Here is a 20,946-nt window from a genome sequence, read left to right as displayed (position 1 = left end):
CTTCTTGATTTAGTACTGAGGCCAGGTCTTCAAAGGCTTGGCTGTCCCCAAAATATCTTTTTAGTTCACCTGCCCCTGACTGAAATAATACCATTAGAGCTTTGCTCTCCAGGAAAGAAATCATTTCCAAGCATTGACTTCTCCCAAGGCACAGGCCTTATTGTTGCACAGGTCACGGTTCATGAATTTGGATATGTGAAAAACAACCAACATCTTTATTTTCCGTGAATCAATTAACTGTAGCTCTGAGCCCCCATTATATCAGGCTGGTGGGAAACTCAGCTCAGGCAGTCTACTCTCACAGTGATGGGCAAAGGGCTGGAGGTCTTGGCAACTCTTCCCGTTATCAGCCCCCACCTGGTTTGGCCCAGCACCATGGCCCCTTTCAGTGAGAGGGGCACATAGGGGTGATTCACAGCTGAGATTCAGAGCTGTTTGCACCCAGCTTGGCTGCAAGTCTGCCTGTGCCTCTGGAAAATCTGCTTTCTCTCCAATCCCTACTGTTTTATTTGCAAATGGGGAAACTGAGCTCTAGCGAAGAAATCACAAAGTAAACTGAAAAGGAAGTGCAGAATCATCCCCTGAGAAGGTTTTACTATGTGCTCCTCCCAAGGGCATTCATTAGAAGACCATGACTTCACTGAGAACAATGAAGCTCATACGGTAGCATTTCAGGCACTTTGACAGGCAGGCAGGGGTGTTTCTTGAAACATAAGACTCCTGATGGAGTGAAGAAGAAATGAAGAACACCAGACAATTCAATGTATAAGGCGTTTCCCTTATACAAGGGCTCAGTGGGTTTGGCCATGCTCTTATCTGTTAACAAACGCCTGTTTTTCACCTTTGTCCCAGAACCCCTCTGCTTAGTCTTGCTTATGAGCACATCTCCAGACCCCTCCAGCATGACCTCTGACCTCAGCAAGTTCCAGGCTGTGTCAGTCAGTCTGGCCATTGCTCACTGAGGTTTTCCAGAGGCACAGGCAGAATTGCAGCCAAGCTGGGTGCAAACAGCTCTGTTCCTCTTTGGCCTCAGTTGTTCATTGGTATAGTGGGATCAGCTTAGATGCCCTGGAATCCCCTAAGGGGATTGTTGAGTCTTTTCCTCTGGATGAAAAAGTTAAACTCCCCAAGCCCTCCTCCCATCCTGGAGTAGCAAAAGTAAGGCCCCATTTCCCAGTCCTCCCAGGGCCTTGGTGACTAAAAAGACAGGGTAGGGTACCCTTTGGAGACACCTACACCCACAGCAACATAGGACTTAGCACTCAGAACAAGAACTGAGACAGGAGAAGGAGAAAGAGTCCTATGTTCTCCTTCCTGAAACTCTGCAGGACTCCTGGGAGCCCAGATGACCCTGGGGGCACATGAGCCTTTCTCATGATGCCTGTCCCCAGAGGGCAGCTCAGTGGGAATAAAGGAGATATCTTCTCAATTTCCTATGGCCTGAAGAAAAAAAAATACTTAGGGTGCCACTAGAGGGATTTGTTTGTTTGTTTTTGTGATACTGGGGATTGAACCCAGGGGCATTCTACCACTGAGCTCCCTCCCCAACTGTTTTTGAGATAAGATTTCACAAAACTGCCAATGCTGGCCTCCCCAGATAACATCCTAGAGGTGAATGTCCACAGCCAGCCCTCGGGCTGCAGAGAATTCTGGGCCTCTGCAGCAGCAGCAGAAGCAGCTATCATGGTAATCCCGAGCTTGGGAGCAAATCCTCTGCAGGAGCTCCAGGGGGATTGGGTCTTCATAGTCACCTATCTCCTGAAAACTTGCAATCCTATCTCAGTTTCTCCAGTTGCTTGTATTACAGGAATGCATCACTTATCTAGCTAGTGGTGTGATTTATTTATTAGTTTATTTATTTTGGAGTACTGGAGATTGATCCCAGGGATGCTTTACCACTTAGCTATATCCCCAGCACCTTTCATTTTTTATTTTGAGACAGGGTCTTGCTTAAGTTGCTGAGCTTGGCCTTGAATTTACAATCCTCCTGCCTCATCCTCTGGGATTACAAGGTATGCACCCACCATGCCAGCTTCTGGAGGGATTTAAGGTAGATTCACAATCTGCCAAACTGGAAACTGCAAGGGCCCAGGAATGAGTCCATATTATTGTGCCAAGAAGAGGCAGCAAGAAGAGCTGGTGGATGGCACCTGCCAGAATTTGTACAGGAGCCCTGTGTTAGAAGGTGGATGTGGGCCAAGTGATGCCTGGTGTTCCCTGAGCCTCAGGAGAAGTTCCATTCCTTCAACCTACGAGCCCTCAGCACCTACTTTAGACCTCTTAGAACCCCCATCGTCCTTGGATGCAAGGGTAGACCTCTGCCTGGCATTGGAAGTCTCTAGAACTAGGATTCCTTGTGTCTCCAGCCACATATTCCCATTTAGTCAATACATGCTGAGCAAGAGCCTGCCAGGCTTTCCTTCTGTCTCTCTGGTTCCCTTCGGCTGAGGCTCCTGTACCTCTCCTGGGATGTCAGCTACTTTGCTCAGGGCTCTTCCTCTAGAAAACCCTCCCAGACTAATCAAGTCCCCTTAACCCAGCCAGGGCCCTACTACCTCCCCTGACTCTTGACAGCCTCCTGTGGTCGATTCCTTGCTGAGAGCCTTGGCCTTTCTAACTGCAGGGTGACCAGGGCAGGGCAGTCAGGCCGGAGTGAAGCAGAGATTTAGGGACATTTCCTGGAGGAAGAAGGCCTGGTAGAGGAAGCCAACTTGGCATGAGTGTCGGAGACAGCTCTTTTGGAGGGGACAGAGGCTCAGAGCAGATCCGACTCCTTCTTGCCACCACTTTGCCTGGCTGCAGGCCCAACCAGAGAGCCTTCTCAGACACCTTGTCAGCAGATGGCCCTGCAAAAGAGTGACATCTGTTTAGGGCTGCACTGTCCAATACAATTCCCACTGGCCACATAGGGATCCTGAGCATTGTAATGTGGCTGGTCTGCATGGAGATGTACTGTAAGTGTAAAACACTCCTGGATTTCAAAGACTCAGTACCAAAAAAAGAACGTGTTAAGTTTTTAATGCTATTTTTATATTGGTGACATCAAAATGGATATATTTTAGATATAATTGGTTTAAATAAAATGTATTATTTGATGAACTGATTGCCTGAGGCTCCGGGTTCAATCCCTCATCCTGAAACAAAAGATATTTTCTTTTGCATTTTTTAACCTCAGGTTTTTGTTTTTGTTTTTTGGTACCAGGGATTGGCACTCGACCATTAAGTCACATTCCCAGTCCTATTTTGTATTTTATTTAGAGACAGAGTCTCACTGAGTTTCTTAGTGCCTTGCCATTGCTGAGGCTGGCTTTCAACTCATCCTCTATCTTGTTATCTGAGGCGTGTGATACCGCACCGGCTAACCTCAGTTTTTTAAAAATATTTTAGTTGTAGACATACACAATATCTTTTATTTTGTTTATTTATTTTTATGTGGTGCTAACAATGGAACCCAGGGCCTCACACATGTGAGGCAAATGCTGCACCACTGTGCTACAACCCCAGCCCCTCCTTTTACATTTTTGATGCAGTCATTAAAAAATTTTAAACTCTGGATTTGACTTATACTATGCCATTTTCTTTTTACAGAGGAGGAAACAAGCTTTTGAGTCTTGAGTGACATGAGCTGCAATGTCTTCCCTAGAGTTGGTGACAGGTAAGGCTCCAAAAGAAATGCCTTCCCCAGGCCCTGCCTCTGGCTGTGGTATAAATGCCAGAATGTTTTATGCTCAGAGTCACATTCTTCTCCTTCTCCCTGAATCTTGACCAACCAGTCATACATTCTGCCTTTTAAGGTGGCCTCAGTTGGTGCAGGGACCCATGTTTGTGGGAGGCACCCCAAGATTCCCAGACGGGACAGATATTCTCATCTGTCCTCACTCCCACCTCCTGGCTGCTCCAGCTGCAGCCAAGAGGCCTCTGTCCAACTCTAACCCCTATCAGCTTTGACATCAGCTGTGACCTGCTTCCCAGGTAACTTTGTCAAGTTACCTTAGGGTTTCCTCCCCAGATAGCATCCTAGAGGTGAATGTCCACAGCCAGCCCTCGGGCTGCAGAGAATTCTGGGCCTCTGCAGCAGCAGCAGAAGCAGCTATCATGGTAATCATGACACTTGGGAGCAAATCCTCTGCAGGAGCTCCAGGGGGATTGGGTCTTCATAGTCACCCATCTCCTGAGCCCCACCCCACAGAAAGGACTCCCTGGGGCCTGGTTTCCCCCAAGAGGTGCTTTGGAGGAGAGCCTGTGCCCCTAACGTGGGAAGACTCAGCATGCTGTGGTTGCTAGCCTGGGTCTCTCTAAAAGCCCTCTTGGCTGTCCAGGCTGGGGCCTCTTTGGGGTCTTGAGAGCAAGAAGAGCCCATCTTGCCTTGGATGCCTCAGATGTATCCAGCATCACTTCCAGAAGACCTTGTCCTGAATGAGGATTCAAAACCCAGGCTTGGGTCCCTTGAGGCCAGGTTTGCTGGAGGCATTTGAGATCCAGCTGGGACATTCCATTTGGATATAATAGAGTCAAACCTTGGGTTGTGATTATAACATAAGGAGGCCACTTTGGGTTTTAAAATAGTTTTAAATTTTAAAAATGTATTAAGGGAAAGGATTTGGGGGAGTGAAAATTCTTGGCAGACTTGGGATAATTATTATAAAACCAGCTCCCATTTTCCAAGTGCTTCTCAGGGCCAGACCTGTGGTGGGTGCTACCATCCCTGGGAGGGGCTGGACAATGTCCCTGGTACATCCAGCAGCATTGAAGCTATTATGCCACCTCTGAGCGGCCACATTATGCTATCCCTCCCTTCCTTGGGCCCAGCTGCTCTGGCATATAGCAAGAAAGTTCCCAGACAGATCCCGTTCAACTCTAGCTCTGCCACTTACCTACTTAACCTCCCTGAACCTAATTATCCCATCTGTAAAATGGGATTAATGACAGTTCCTGGGTCTTAGGGAGAGAGCTGGATATCTTCCGCAGGCCCTTCACAGGGCCTTAACAGTTCACATTGCTAGTACACTTCCCTGCTACCAAAGCCATCTGCCCCCAAGTTGAGCAAACACTATCCTCCAGACAGCTCCCCCACCTTCTCACCCCTCCTGAAACCCAGAGGAGAAGATAGCCCCTAAGTCAAGCCAGTGGGCGTGCAGAGGCAAAGTTGTCTGATCCTGTACTGGGGCAGATTTTGCTGAGATATCCTGTCTCTCCTGTCCCCCCACCTTCACGTACTCTGGGGACAGGTTTGTCCTGAGCATGGGAATGGGAGGGGGGACCAACAGAGCAAGACTTGCCCTTCCCTGCCTCCCTGAATTCAAAACTAGAAGATCCAGAAGTACCCTGTGGCCTGGGAGTAGACTTCTGGTTTAGTGACAATGACAAAAGCTATAGGCATCAACAGTCAGCATGCCTCACCAGCCAATCTCAGTCATGAAGCTAGCACTTCTTCCCAAGGGGTTTGGTCGTGCCCCTGTCCGTCTCCTCACAGCTACTCAGCTGTCCCTTTCTTTTCCTTCACAACTAAACTTGCACATCTGCTCTCCTGGCTTCTCATTCCCCCTCCCTCCTCAGCCCCCCTCACTGTCTGCCTCCTGCCCCCGTCTCATCTGGGTCAAGTGCTCACTGGGTCTCTAAACCCAATTGTGAGCTTGCCTCCCTGAGCTCTCTGGACTTAGGATGGGGCTAGGTGGAGGCCAGCAAGGTACTTAGGGTGCAAATTTAAGACAGCACTCACTAAAGATTTGTGCAAATGAAGGGTTAGGGCCTAGAGTTTGTGCCTCAATGGTTTTCTTCCAGGGCCCCATCAATACTATGTGTCCAACTGATCAGCTCCTCTCAGGGTTCCCAGTCCATGAGGGGGGTCTCCCACTTCCTGGGATACCCTCTGGACTCTTCTCCCTCACACACAGCCAAATGCTGCCTTTGAGATGCACCTTTAAATCTCATCTAGTTCCCTCTTCCCCTCCTCCGATACCCTGTCCTTTTACTCCTGACCACCCACTGGGCCCCACTTCCTCCCTGCTGCCACATTCCACAGGGATCTTCCCCAAATGCACACTTGGCCCTGCCCCTTCTCTACTGCCAACCCTTGTGACTCCCCACTAGCTTAGGGAGAAAGAAAGGCCAAGGCCCTTCCCCAGGGCTCTAGTCCCACTGACCCACTCACCTCTTCCCTCTACCTCAGCAAGGCATTCTCTTCCCTCCATCTTGGAGTACTGGCTGGAATTTCATTTTCTCACAAAACAAGGTAGACTATCCTTTTCTTCTGTTCCATCACCTCTGTCCTGCCCTTGTTATAATCTCCCTCTGCCTAGTACAAGTCCCTCCCAAATGTGCCCCGCTAACCACCACCGACTCCCTAAAGCCTAGAACAGTACTTGGCATAGCATAGGCACTCAGTTGTGTTCGCTGAATGGATAAATGAGTTTATTAATTAATATATCCATGGGTTATTATGTAGGGGTCTTTGATGGCTGGGTGGGGACAAGGGGAGATAGATAGTGTATAAGCTATAGCCAGGGCCTGCCCGTGGCAGCAGATGGCTGGAGGGAGAAGGCCATGTCACCTCCAGCAGGCTGGGTGCTGATTAAATGGCCTGGCAGTGAGGTGTGTGCCTGGTGGAGGCCTGCAGTCGAGGTAATGCCGAGAGGGCAGCTCTGCCCACCTCTAATTATTGCTTGAGTCTTTCTGGCAGTGCCAGCTGCCTGCCCCAGGGAGCTCGGTCTTGTCCATCACAGTGTGAGCTCAGAGTGGGGCTGCTGCCACTGCCAGTGGGGAAGACAAGAGGAGGTTCCCAGGGGCCTTTGGGTCTTGGAGAGCAGAGGCAGCCCCAGGCTTGGACCCTGCTCAGCGCCTGTTCTTCTAGTCCCCAGGGCAGCTGCAGGGTGCCCTCAACTCCAGGGTCCCATCAAAAACCCTCCAGAGTGGTCAAGGAGCAAGCCGGCTGAAAGGGGGTCCACAGCACCCCCAGGCAGGGAGCCTCAGATGGTTTGGTGTCTGCTGACATGGAAGCCCTTGGGAAGATGGTGCCCTTTGGTCAGCTGGGCAGGTGGGCAGCTCAGGCCCGGAAGGAGGCTTTGACCACGCGGCCCTTCAGTGGTTGTGGTGGCCGGAAGTTGTTCACCATGTGGATCCTCTCATCATCCTCTGAGGTGAAAAGTAGGCTCCGGAACTTCTCCATCTTGAAGAGGCAGAAGGGTTAAAATGGGGGTGGTCCCAGACCCAGCAGCTGGCATATCCTCTTCAACTGGTCCGTCTCATCCCCACTCATTCTCCTCTTTGAGACCCAGCCCCAGATACTTACTCCTAAAGGGCCTTTGAACTCCACTTAGTTCAAGTCCCAATCCTGTCCAGCTAAGGTGTATCAACAAATGCAGCATTTCAATTCCAACACAGTAGAGGTGGTCCCAGGATCCAGGTGTCTCCCCTCCCAGTACATGTCTAGGTCCTAAAGACTAACAATCAAGCTAACCCCCAACCAAGAATCCAAACTTTACTAGCAATATGGTGGGGGGCACCCTGCTTTGTCTGGGCCCTGAGTGCCCCCTTAACCTGGGGCTCTGGGAGGACTCACCTGCCTCTCAGAGATGCTGATGGGCTCTCGGAGTACAATCCAGATGACACTCTCACTGAGCGGGGGTGTGGTCAGGGAGCCTGGGTAGGTCCAGTAGTGCCGGCTGGTAGGCAGGAGGCACTTGGGGTTGAAGCAGCTAAACTGGGCCTTGGTGCCCTGGGGAGCGGGGTATGGGGGACAGACCCGGAAGTCAGCACATACCTCCCACCAAGATCAACCCAGCAGCTTCCCCACCCACTTCTATCATCGGGATTCAGGCTTCTTCTTGGCTCACTGATGCAAATTGTGGGCAAATGTCTATGACCCCAGAGGCCACCTCCCCGGCAGGGCTGGGCCCTCAGCACCCGTTTGCTTGTATGTAAAGGTTGTGGTTCCTGGGCTCCTGGTCACCGTGTTCACTCCCTTGCCTTCAGCTTTCCTCGGTGGCACTGTTTGTCAGACTACCATTTATTGTGACCAGCATCTCACAAATCCTACTCACTTCTGGGTTGCCTGGCAGGCACCAATGGGGCAGTGGACCCTAGTGAAGAGGAATCAGGAGAGGGCCCTGAAGGTACTGAACTTTGCCCTTGGTCTCAGCCAGAGTTTGCTGCCAGAATAGAGGGCTGCTTCTTCTCTGCTTACTAAGCTGCTCAAGATCAGGGACAGGGAGCCCTGGTCTCACCTTAAATCGAACCATGTAGAGTGCATCCGTCAGACGATTCATGCTAGGGTGCTCATCCCCTGTCTGTCAGGGAGAAAGTGGTGTGAGCCCAACACCCCTGCATTCCAGAGATAGGGGCATGCCAGGCCTCGCATACTCTTCCTGGTCCCAGGGACCCACCACTCACCTCCAGGAAGACACTGACCACAGCCAGGCCATCGGGTGCTGAGGCTGCCTCCCCAAAGGTACTATACTTCTTGGCATTCCAGTGAACTAGATGTAGCTGGAGGAGCAAGAACAGGCCAGGCCAGGCCAGGGCTTAGCGTCTTGGGGACAATGGAACTCTGAGCCAGGCTTCCTTCACTCCTACCTGACTTCTGCCTCTCTGCGGGGAAGGCTATCAAACTTTCCAGGCTTGGGGTCCTGAAGTGCAGGGGAGCCCCAGAAGTTCCCAGTAAGCATCTACCCATGTTTGGGCCCAACCCTTCCCCAAGCCCCAGGAGACCCAAAAGGAATCTGACTCGGATTCTGCCTTCCAGTGAACTAGCTATGAAATGAATGATGGCCATCCCTAGTGACATTTGGAGGTGGCCCCTGCAGCGAGTTCAAAGAAGTAGAGGGTTATCAGATGAGAGCCTTGGGGAAAGGCATTCCAGGCAAAGGGACCAGGAGTATGAGGAGCAATAGGGAACCAGGTATGGACAGGTGTATGCATTCATCACATGCAGCCCAATGGGGGAAGAGGGCAGGGGAAGATGAATCCAAGCCTGGTGAGTCCGTGCAGGGCCGTGAATGCCAGATTCAGCTTCTGAAGGGTTTCCAGCAGGGTATGGTGGGACTGGGCAGGACCTTCAGAAAACCAATATGCAGACCAGGACAGCAGTGGGCAGAGCTCAGAGGGAGACACTGTGCTGGGGGCCGGTAGAAGGCATCTCACCTTAAAGTCCCCTGGTGTTCCCCTCACCCTCTCCAGAGCTCTACCCAGAAATGCTCAAGCTGCTAACTATGGTATCCCTATCCCTTCCCCAGGCAGCAGAGGGATACAGAGGGCCCTCACCTCGCTGGGGAACGACTTGCCGTCCACAGTGTGCTCTGAGCCTGCATCATGCTTCTTTCCCCAGTGGAAGTGGAACTGCCTGAGGCGGTAGGGCCCTTCCAGGGGGCCCCCAGTCACCACTGTGGGTAGAAGTAGGGTTTGTGGCAGTGGGCATGGTGGGACCCACACTGCCTCATGGTGGCGGTGCCAGGTCCAGAGCAGCAGCCCAGGAAGGGGATATGTGTTTCATGTGGAGAGTCCACTGGACTGGCCAGGCTGGGGTGAGTCTCCACTGACCATCACAGCCCTTAATCTGGGTCAGGGCAGAAATCTTGACAGCCTGCAGTTTGGGACTGACAGAGTACTGCCCCCTCCTTGGGGCCATTCTCTTCACTCCTTCTGATTTCCTGTGGAAGCTGGGACCCTGCCTCCAGGCCCCCCTTGGCACTAATAGTAGACCTCCCCCGTCTGGCTCCTGACCTAGGCTAGCTTGGAAGGATTCATTTGTTTAGTCCTCATAGTAGCCCACAAGGGCCAGAACATATTATTATTCCTATTTTATAAAGGAGGAAACTGAGGCACAGAGAGGGCAAGGCATTTGCCCATGGTTACATAGCAAGGCACTGAGGTATGGTATAAACCCATATTTCTTAAATTCTGACCCAATCCCCTGATCACCAGGCCATACTGCCTCCCTGCCACCTTGAGCCCCCCAGAACATGGTATTGTCCCAGAGCAGGAAGCCAGCTCCCGAGAGTCCTTACCCTCTTATTTGACAGGCTCTAGTGCCCTCAGTGACATCTCCAGCACAAATGACCTCTCTGGAGGGTCCCACTTGTTCTGAGCTTGTGACTTTCTCACCTTGATAGTCAGTGAGCTGGGGCCATGCACAAGGCCTCCTGGGGACTGATAGAATTTCTAGCTGAAAGGGATCTGGCAGCGGAGGGGGCCCCAGCCAGGCCTGAATGTGAGCCCCTAGATCAGGTGACGGCCCCAGGCTCAGAGTTCCCCTAAGGCCCTTCCACATTGAGTGATCAGGGCAGGTCCTTGTCCACATGGGGGCCCCTCAAGGAGAACAGGACAGTCCAGAGGCCCCTTCTTGCTGCCCAACCTGCCTTACTTGAGAAACACGGCCTGTCCAGGGCAAAGATGAAAGTTGAGAAAGGGAGTCTGGGGATGGGAGGCAGGAAGGCCATCCTATTCCCAGAGGTGGAAGGAACAGGGCTTGCAGGCCAAGCTTCCAGATAGGTCTGTGAGTGTCCACCTCTTTGAGATTGCTTCACCTGGGACCCCTAAGTATCTCTAACCCTCATTCTCTAACCTTTCTCCCTGCCCACCCTCCTTCCTCCCTCCTCAGTATTCTGTTGGCACCAATCCATTTGACCTCCAGAGTGAACTGTGCTAGGTGAGTGGCAAAACCCCACTGGCTCACTGCCTCTTCAGGTCTGGGTATTCTGTCATCTAGACCCCCATGTCTTCTTCCTAAAGTTTTGGACAAGAGGTTTTTCCTTTCTTGGAGCTCAGTGCAAGGAAATGCTTTTCCTCTCTCTACTGGGGATTGCTTGACTTCCTCCCTTATGCAACAAGAACTAGACCCACTCTCTTTCCCTTTTCCCTAGCTTACCAGGAACTCAGGATTAAGCAATTTAGATCAATCGCCTCATGAAAATTCTGGCTTTCCTCTTCTTTTGTGCCTTTTGAATTTCTTTTCTTTTTCTTTTGTACTGGGGATTGAAACCACAGGCACTCTACCACTGAGCGACATCCCCAGTCCTTTTCTTATTTCATTTTTTATTTTGAGACAGGGTCTCTCTAAGTTGTCCAGGCTGGTCTTGAACTTGTGATCCTTCTGTCTCAGCCTCCCAGCGTGGCTCTTTTGTTTTTCTATTTCAATATGTGTGTGGAAGGGTGAGAAGTGGGGGGTGAGGGTTCAAAGAACTGGACACTTCCTAAGAAATTCTCCTCACCCAACTTCCTATCCCACAAACCTAGTCATAAGGACAAAATCTCTTCACTGAAGAGCACTCCTAAAGCCTCTGCCTAGGAATTTATCACGAAAGGACCTGGACTCTAATCCCAGGGCAAAGAGATCTAAGAAGGAGCTTCTGTGAGTTCCCATGGGCCTGTCTGTGGCCCAAGGGAGTTGAGACCTTTAGTGAGTTGGAGAGAAAGACTTTGGGGAGCAGAACCAGCTTGTTCTGGTGCTCCCCAGCTCATTGAGCTTCTGTTCACCCATCTGAAAAGTGGATTATTGAGAAGAACAAATGAGCTAGCCCAATAGGGTTAAGTCCTAGCAGGGACAGGTTCCAAGGTTTGGCAGGGGCCACTTACCTGTTCGATCATCGCTGTCATTGAAGTCTACCTGGACAGAATGGCCATTGTTGGTGATGCTGAGGGATGTGCAGACCTCATAGGAAAGCTCCAGTGGCTGCAGGCTGGGTGAATACACAGCCTGGCTGGATACGATGTTGATGGGTGACTGTCGGTCTCCCTGGGCAATGGGATACAGCTTGTGCCAATTCAAGGGGCCTGCAGGCAGGGATGTGGCAAGGACTCAGGATAGCCAGTATCTCTGAGCTGCAGGCTGAAGTAAGTCCTGGGGGTCGATTCCCAGGCATCCATTCAGTGAGCCTCTGCTTTGAAGCAGCCTGGAGTTCATCCTCCATTTCCTTGTCTGGGAAATGGCTTCACTAAAACTCCCCTCCCAGCATGCTAGGAAATGAATGAAAGGGAACGTCGTGCAGCTACAGATTCAGAGGTGGTTCCAGGTAGTGCATCTCATAACCTCCAGTCCCCAACACACACTCAAGGAGGCCCCAAGCATCTGAAGTCTCTAATCTTAACTTAACAAATATTTAACCTCTTCCTGCATCCTGAATAACTTAGTGCAAACTTGATGTTTGTGATACTGATAACAAAAACTCACATCAACCTACCTTTGGCTCTGTGACATGTATTTGCTCCTCACAACCATCTTGTGAAGTAGAAACTAGCATGATGCCCATGTCACAGATGAGAGGACCGAGGGCCATGCATGCATGTTCATACACACACACACACACAGTATAAACACAAGGTATGTACCTGTACCATCTCTGGTTTCCCTCTCCAGGCACATGCCCAGAGGTCTACTGAGATCTTCATATGTGTGCACACATGTGTACCTGGGTCACCAGGACAAGCTCAGAACAACGCATGTGCTCAAACACACACACAGCTCTACTAACTACATTTGACACACATCTATGCACCCTCACACACAAACACCTCCTGTTGGAAAGCCAAATTCACACAAGAGGACCACAGCAAAACACATGCCCATGCATACACATGCACTCATACACACACCTGCATGCACACCCACAGGCGCCCACCACCTGCCTCCCAGAGGCTCCATCTGCAGCCGAGAGACTCAGCATCTCCCTGGGGAACATCCTGAGATGCAGCCTATTTTTAGAGCCACTGCGGCTGGAGCTTCTCCCCCTTTTTGGCTTCTTAAGTTTTCCTGAGAAAACAGCAGCAGGTGCCGACAGAGCTGTGTCCCCAAAGGATGACTCAGAACTCCAAATCGTGGCCGGGCCCCACTGGGTTATTTTTGAAGCCCTTGAGAGTGCTGCCGCATGCCTGCACCTCTGTCCTCTGTCCTTTGCTTCTTCATTGCCCCTAGACAGAACAACCCATGTCTAGTTGGGTGAAGGGCAGCTGCCTGTGGGTAGCAGGGCCATGGGACAGGCCATTCAGGACCCTGGATGCTCAGAGCTGGTGGGCAGGATTAGCAGGAAAGGCTGAAGTCAGGGGACTCAGACTCTGGTAGAAGCACCCAAAAGCTAACTGCTGGAGGAAGACGGTCTCCAATGTGTGCTGTCAATCTGCCCCTTTTTTGCCTTTTCCTCCATCTTTGCTAGTCTCAGTTGCTTTTTTTTTTTTTTTTAAATGTCTCTAATTCCTGCATGTCCAGATCTAGGGTTCCACTTCCAAAATATGCTCCTTTGTCCTTGGGGGTTTGAGGGGACCAGAGACTCTGAAGCACCTCCCTGATTCCCTCAGATCCACTGTAACTTCATGGCCCCCAAGACTGTGGCCAGGGACCCCTACCCACCCTCATAATGGAGCTGGAGAGTTGGGTGCCCCTTCCAACCCCCATCTGCCCTACTTGGGTTCCCCTACCGACAGCCTGGATCTTGGGGGTACATCGCTTATCTCAGGGAAATGAGGAAGCCCTTACTCCACACCTCCCTCCCTGCTTGATAAGAAGTAGCCTAAAAGGGAATTGTCGTGTCCCAGACCCACACAAAAGCCGTCTGGCTCATCTTCTGCGTCTTTCTCCTTTTCTGCATCCTATAGCAACTGTGGCAGGGTACATCTATTTTTCCCGTTAGACCAGGAGGCTGGTGTCGGCCAGCTCCCACCTCACACCGGACGTGCTCAGACACCCTGCTCAGTGTGGACACTAGACACATGCATGAGCACCCTAAGTGCCCCTTTCCCTCACTTACCAGTGGCCACAGCAGCTTGGACGCTTCCACCGGGAAACTCTTTCCCAGGGACACGGCGCCCTTGCCTTCGCGGAGCCCAGTTTCCCGGAGGTCCCCGCACACACGCCGTGCGCGCACCCCGTGCAGACACCCGCGCACAGCGCTCCGCCGTGACCGCCCCCCGCCGCTGCCCTGGGCCATCTCCACGCGCGGCTCACGCCTGGGGCGAGTCAATGAGTGCCCAGCCGAGTCCCAGGAGCGCGCGGCAGTCAGGGGCGGCGCGGAGGTGGCGGCAGGACGCGTGCAACCACTGGATCCCTGGCTGGTGGCGGGGGACCTCCCGGCTCAGCGCGGACTTTGCACTGCCTGCAGGGGAACCAGGGCTGGGGCCCGGTAAGGGGGCCAGGTTCTGGGGGCTGGACAGGAGAGGGGTCCGGGTCGATCTAGGAGCATGGGAATTGCGCGCTCGGGAAACCCAGCTGGGCGCGCAGGTCTGGGGCGAGTCCAGCTGGGTCAGGGCTGGCAGGGGTCTGCGCCTACCGTCGTCCTGGCCGTAGCCCCAGCCGTGGTGGCCGGTCATGCCGCTGCTGTCCCCGCAGCCGTGCACCTGCCGGCTCGGCTTGGTCCGCTTGCTTGGTCGGGCTGCGGCTCCAGCCCCGCTCGCTGCCGCGGAGCAGCCTCTTAAAGCGGCGGCGGGCGGGAGGAGCAGTTCCCCGGGGACCCGCCCCCCACCCCCCAGCAGGGCGAGAGAGGCCGGCCCTGCTCTGCCCTGCCCCCGCCCGCCCGCAGGCCTTTAAGTCCCCAATCGAGATGGGAGGTGTGTAGGGGGTTGGGGGGGATGGGGGTAAACCTATCCTCCTATCTTTATTCACTCGCAGACCCGACAAGTCTCCTTCTTTTCCCCCAGCACGTGTATGGACTCTGGGACAGGAGAAACCACCCACGCTGAGGGACTTCTCTACTTTGCATCCCCAACCCAGGCTTGTCCCTGAGCTGCAAATGCCACCAACAAAGAATTGGACTCTGGGCTTTGAGTCTTCTGGGGTGAAAAGTCCCTCTTCGAACTGCAAACTGCGCTGACCACCAAAGTTCCAGATCTGGAACTCTCCCTGTTGGTCAGATGCCCTGGCAGTTGCTAAGCCAAGCTTTGGGTCCTTCCTGTGATATAACCCTTCCAGTAACGCTATAATGGTGGAGGGCTTACAGTGGCTCTATATGACAGAGCAGGAGACTGAGGTCAAGAGAGGTTAAGTAATTTGCCCAAGGTCGTCTTATCAGGGAATGAGGGATTTATTCCCAGTTTGTCTCACTTTGAATGTGGTGAGCTTTACCACTTCCCCCTTGGCACTGGGGGCCAGTGAGGGTCCAGGAGCTCTGGGGTAGATGGGGGTACAGGATGGTCAATTCACACCCAGGTGAAACCAGAGCACTAAATTGGGAGTGGGGCAGAATGGCATTAGCAGTGGGGTCAGACAGACTCACCTTAACTAGCTTCCCCCACTAATCAAGTCTGAGGCCCTGCCTTCCACCCTCCTTTTTCATTCTCTCTGCTGCTTCCTTCTTCCTTCAGGGACCCTTTGCCTGTCCCTCCACAGCCTGCCCTTTGTGTCTCCTCTCCTTGCCTCCCCATGCCCCTCAGCACACCTGCCTTCTACCCTGCACTCAATCTCAGTGTCTGGTTTGCCCAAACATTTCTCCACCCACGAGCCCTGGACCTTGCTTTGCTGTGCCCTCCTCCTGGTATGTCCTCTGTCTTCCACCCACCAGCTCCAGCCGTCCCAATCTGATTCATCTTAGCATGTGGCCTTGTGCCAAGGATAGGGCTTGTCTCTGGCTAGGCCTCAGCAGGCAGTTTTGGGAAGATAAACAGATGGATGAATGGAAGGACAAGACAAATGATCCCACCCAGGGCCCTCTATCCAACAGGAGCTGAAGAGCAATTTGTGGAATGTCTGCTGATCAGACCTTGACCAGGGGACACTATTTAAGGTCCTGTTCTTGATTGACCTTGACGAAGGAAACTCATTTCTTCTACCTAGTTCCCCTGTATCTCTGGGTCTGTCTGTTTCCCTCTCCCAGTTCCCCAGATAGAATAGTGGAGATTAATTGACAGCTAGTTAGTTTGGCCAACACCAGTGACTTTCCAGTCCTGCAGAGACATCCTTCACTGACTCAAGAGCAGAAAGGCCCTCTCAATACAAATCTGACCTAGAGTAGGGTCAGAGGACTCATGATAGAGATGAAGGGGGTGTTCACGACCAGCAAGTGAAAGAGAATATATCATTGCCAAAGCCCCAGGTCTCCAAGCTAGAAACACCACCTCCAGATCAAAAAAACAAAGGCATGCCTCAGGGAAGGCTTGGAGCCTCTCTCCTGGAGGATCCAGCCACTGTTCTTGCAGGGGAGATGCAGCACCTAGGGATCTAGGAATGGCCCAAACTCCATTGACCCACATCTTCCTCACAGCAACCCAGGCCTTTTCCTTATTTTTTTAAAAAAAAATAGTGCTTAAAAATAAAATTTGAATTCTTAATATAGTTTTGCATCCAGCTTCATCAACACAGCAACCCTAGGGACATTGGGCCCCATTTTACAGAAGGCAAAAGCAAGGCTCAGTGAGGTTGAATGATGGGCTCTAGGATTCACAGTAAATGACAGAGCAAGGATAAAAACCTACGGTTCACTCAACATTGTCTAAAATCACAGACAGGGGAGGACGTGAATTTCAAATGTGTTTCTCATTTGCATGTATATTCAAGTTCTCTCAAAAAGGAATTAGAGAAACAAGGGAGAATGTTGTGCTTCCAGAGAGGAGATCAGAGACTAGAAAGGGCAGGGGAGGGTACCAAATGTGTACTCTCTACACTTCATCTTAGCCAAAAGGTCTAGAAGCAATCAGAATGTATATTTTTTGAAAGAATTAAAGTATATACAGTAGTGTATTGCCTCCTCAACAACCATAAAAAATTGATTCAGTTCTTCCCTTTCTGCAGCCTGTCTTTAGCAATTTTCCCTGGGTGCTGGGAACTCATGCAAGTGAAAGGAGCCAGTGACATCTGCCCTTATCAGGCAAAGCTCCAGTTGCCCCAGCAGCCCACTCAGGTCAATTTGGGGGGAACTATACCCCCATACAGACGCCTCCACTCTCAATTACATGCTGTCTTTCAAGCTGAAGTGATTTATCTGCTTGAGAATTTACTCTTTGGTCTCACTGACATCAATGGCTCTTGGTTTTCATTATTTATGGGGGAGGAAAGGGAATGAGGAAACTATGATGAGCAGCTTGAAAAGCAATGGGCTCACTTATCAAATAATCTTGGCCAGATTTCAGTTCCTTTCAGAGGACAGTGGTTTTGCTCTACAAAACAAGGTGATCAGGGGGTTGTCCCTGCCTGCTCACTTCCTGGGGATCCCTTTGCACATCCATTGAAATGACAGGTGCCCAATGCAGAAACAATGGGCAGAATCATGCCTCCTCCTTGCTGTTATGAGTAGGGCCAGTGGGTCGGGCTAGAAGTCTTGTTCCCTGTACTTAAAATTGCATATATTGAGTTTAATACCCATTATCATATGCGCATCTGCACACGCACACATGCACATGTTCCACTCCAAGTATATATGTGTATGTGTACATGCAGGGATTCAAGGAGACTGAACTGTGGATTCAGAGAGACCTGTGATTGACTCCTAGCTAGCACCACTGGTTGTGTGACCTGGGCAAGTCTGCTTCACTTCTCTGAATTTTGGGGTCTTGTTTTTTTAAAAAAAATCTATGGGATAGGGCTGTGGTTGTAGTTCAGGGGTAGAGTACTTGCCTAGCACACATGAGGCACTGAAACTAACAGACCAGTAGGATGGTCAGATGAGGTGATAATCTGTGAGACTCCCGGGACCAAGGATGCAATCCTCTGATCCTAGGACCTCTACTCTTTCCCCTTCCCCTTCGCTTCTTGGCCACATGTACAACTTCAAACAAATAGACATGGTGGCACATGCCTGTAATCCCAACTACTCAGGAAGCTGAGGCAGGAGAATGACAAGTTAGAGGCTAACATGGGCAATTCAGCAAGACCCAGTCTCAAAAAAAAAAAAAAAAAAAAAAGTCCAAACATTCCTGACTATAGTAATGATGGCTATTTATTGTAGGGGAAAAAAAATGTAGGAAACAACTTAAAAATACAATTTAAATCACTAGTTATGTCACTAACCAAGAATCATCATTGTTACCACTTTAGTAACCATTCTGTCAGGTTTTTCTGCTATGTACAGAACAATCAGTACTGTATATATAGCTTTGTGACCAGTTTTTTTCCCCCTTGCTTGATTAGACTTGGAAAACTTGACACAATTTTCTCACATTGCTCTGGTACATGCGTTATTTCCAGTTTTCACTATTGTAGATAGCACTGCAGTAAACATCCTTATTTATACATCTTTGTGTCTGATGATTTCCTTATCCTTGGGATAAATGCTAGAAGTGGGATTATCAAATTAGATTGTATACAAATTGTCAAGTAACTTATTTTATTTTATTTTGCAGTACTAGGGATTGAACCCAGGGACATTTTATCATTGAGCTACATACTCAGCCCTTATTTATTTATTTATTTTTAATTATTTTGAGACAGGTCTTGCTAAGTTGCCCAGGCTGGCCTTGAACTTGGTGCTCCTCCTGCCTCTGCCTCTCAAGTTGCTGGGATTACAGGCATGCACCACCATGCCTGGTGCCAAGTAACATTTTAAAGTGTAGGATATATGGTGGAATTAATTTCAGAAATGTATTCTTTCATTCAGTGAGCATTTATAAAAATTTATTAGATGTCAAGTGCTGGGCCAGGCATAGGTAATACAACTCTGAAGACTATAGACTCACTGCTCCCTCAGGGAGTTTACAGGATAGGGGAAAGAGGTGAGAATCAGTCAATGAGTACAAGAGTGACAAGGGCTAGGATGGTCAAGGACCGGCAGGGAGGGCTATTGGTTAAGGCCCTCAAAGTGTTCTGGGTCATGACTCATTTTTCCTGACTTGCCTCCCATAGCCTATGCAAACTTTTGGGATCCCATAGTTCCAGGTTTCCTTGGATGAGACCATAAGGATGGATACAATATCAGACCTGAGTAGGGGTCTGGCCAGATCTGTTGGAGTATTTGTTTCTCATCCCTTAATTTTTAATATTGCCCTCCTCTACTTCATGTCTCTGCTGTCTCTGTAAAGCAGGGTTAGCAGCAGTATCTGTTGCATTGGGTGAGCACAAGAGTTGATGCAGGTCAAAGGCCAAAGGCCTGTTTGATATATCTATGTACCTATATCTATATCTATCTATGTGGGGGGAGAGAGAAAGGGAGGGGGAGAGGAGGAGGAGCGGGGAGAGGGAGAGAGAATGAACTACATATTCCTGGGCCTTAACCCAGAGTTTCTAATTTAACAGGTATGGGATAGGGCAAAGAATTTGCATTCCTAACAAGTCTCCAAGTGATATGTTGATGCTGTAGGTCCAGGATGACACTTTATAAACCAATGACCTAAATGAATTAGGCCATGGAGTCCTGGCCTGATACCTCTGGTTTGCTGCACTCCACAGCAGGAGAAACACACAAGTAGGCCCTGAATTCCCAGATGGAAGGGGTTGTATCTACTCAGCCTCCACAGCTCCAGTGAAGAAATCTTTAAATGCTCCAGTGGGTTGAATTGTACATCCCACAAAAGTTATTTAAATAAGTCCTAATGTCCCAGTGCCTGTGAATGTGAACTTTTGGAACTAAGGTCTTCACAGACCTTAATCAAGTTAAGATGACATCATTAGATGAATCCTGATCCAATATGACTGGTGTTCTTATAAGAAGAGGCATAGAACAAGACACAAGGGAAAAATACAATGTGACGAGGGATGCAGAGATTGGAGCGCTACAGCAGCAAGCCAAGGATTGCTGGCAAACCCCCAGAACCAGGAAGGGGCAAGGGCTGCTCCTCTATAGGTTTCAGGAGCATAGTCCTGCCCACATCTTGATTTCAGATTTCCAGCCCCCAGAACTATGAAAAATACATTTCTCTTGTTTTAAGCCACCCAGTTTATGGTACTTTGCTATGGCAGTCCTAGGAAACAAATTCCCCGAGGTATCTTTTTACAGACACCACCAACACAACCCTTTTCAAAGTCATGCATTCCTTCATAGGCAGTATGACTCCCCCTGTCCCCTCCTCCCTCACTCACCAAATTTGGGAATGTTTCCTCTCATGCATTCCCTGACCGCACTGAGCTTAGGAGGCTAAGCGGTGGACTTCCACCTGTCACCTTTTGACCTTCCTTCATTCCCTGAGGGTATTTTATTATCCTTTATATTTTACCTGTCCAAATAGAGAAGGAAATGTGATCACATAAGCATATGATGATCTGGGAAAGCTTCATGTCTCTGTCTCTCATCAGTTGTGCTCCATGAGGGTTGGGTAGGGACAAGGGAAGTCATGGGAGGGTGTGCCCCAGGGAAGGCCATTCATCATCTTGCATGATTACTGTCAAACTGTGCCCTTCCCTTGTCCTCAGTGGGGATCTGTGCTCATTTTCGTCTTATTTCAGGCAATTATTAACATGAAGTTGCCTATAGGGTCTGGGATACAGAGAGGAAAGGATCCTTATCTCCCTCCCTGCTGGTCATGGAGCCTCTAGCCCCCTCCCTCTACCAGTTCCTCATGTCCCACAGCACAGCCAAACTCTTCCTGAAAAAGAAGTTTTTCAGGAAGTAGGGCTTCTCTTTCCGTGGTCCTTCACTTGACTACATTTCACCTGTACCTAAAGCCTACCTTGCCTACTTTGCCTCGTACAGATGACACCTGCTGTTCCTTCTGCTTAAAAACACACTTCCATCACCACACCACAGGAAGAATTCCTGGAGAGGAGGAGTGGGGTGGGGCTCTTCTGTGCACCCGCATCTTGCTTCAATGGGAGGACACATTTTCTGGTGAGCGCTTGTTTTCTGTCCCTCCCTGCTCACAGGATTGTGCACTCTCCAAGAACAGGACCCGGATTTATTATTTTCGTTGCTTTGCAGCCAGGAGCAGCTGGTTTGTGGTTCAAAAACCTGTCCTCAGGTGTGGGCTTGTTGAATGACAGGTTGAAAGAAATGGGTAAACGATGACGTACATTATAATGAAAATTATTTTTCATACAAGATTCTTTGTGAGTCTGGCCCTGTGTATTAAAAAGTTTTCATTTAAGACTGAAAGACCCCTCTCTCC

The 20,946-nt window shown here is 50.3% G+C and overlaps 1 protein-coding gene across 1 annotated transcript; it reads right to left on the bottom strand.

Moving 5' to 3' along the window:
• Positions 1–7,042: 7,042 nt before the first annotated feature.
• On the bottom strand, positions 7,043–14,292 carry Ca7 (carbonic anhydrase 7). The gene is made up of 7 exons (XM_027939203.2): positions 14,253–14,292; positions 11,569–11,766; positions 9,259–9,377; positions 8,389–8,484; positions 8,223–8,285; positions 7,559–7,714; positions 7,043–7,165 (listed from the first exon to the last, which is right to left on the bottom strand). Exons 1-7 carry the CDS (start codon positions 14,290–14,292, stop codon positions 7,043–7,045), a joined length of 795 nt encoding a protein of 264 aa, XP_027795004.1.
• Between the last annotated feature and the right edge of the window lie 6,654 nt (positions 14,293–20,946).

This window comes from Marmota flaviventris, chromosome 18 (genome assembly GCF_047511675.1).
Source record: "Marmota flaviventris isolate mMarFla1 chromosome 18, mMarFla1.hap1, whole genome shotgun sequence".
In the NCBI taxonomy this organism is placed as follows: domain Eukaryota; kingdom Metazoa; phylum Chordata; class Mammalia; order Rodentia; family Sciuridae; genus Marmota; species Marmota flaviventris.
The sequence above is the reverse complement of the archived record's forward strand: the minus strand, read 5'-3'. Positions and strand labels throughout refer to the sequence as shown.

Coding starts and splice junctions, on each gene's coding strand:
- Ca7 (XM_027939203.2), bottom strand. CDS start 14,292: ATGACCGGCCACCACGGCTGGGGCTACGGCCAGGACGACG. Junction 9,378..11,568: donor TGACAGCGATGATCGAACAG/GTAAGTGGCCCC, acceptor TTCTACCCACAG/TGGTGACTGGGGGCCCCCTG. Junction 7,715..8,222: donor TCTACATGGTTCGATTTAAG/GTGAGACCAGGG, acceptor CCCGCTCCCCAG/GGCACCAAGGCCCAGTTTAG.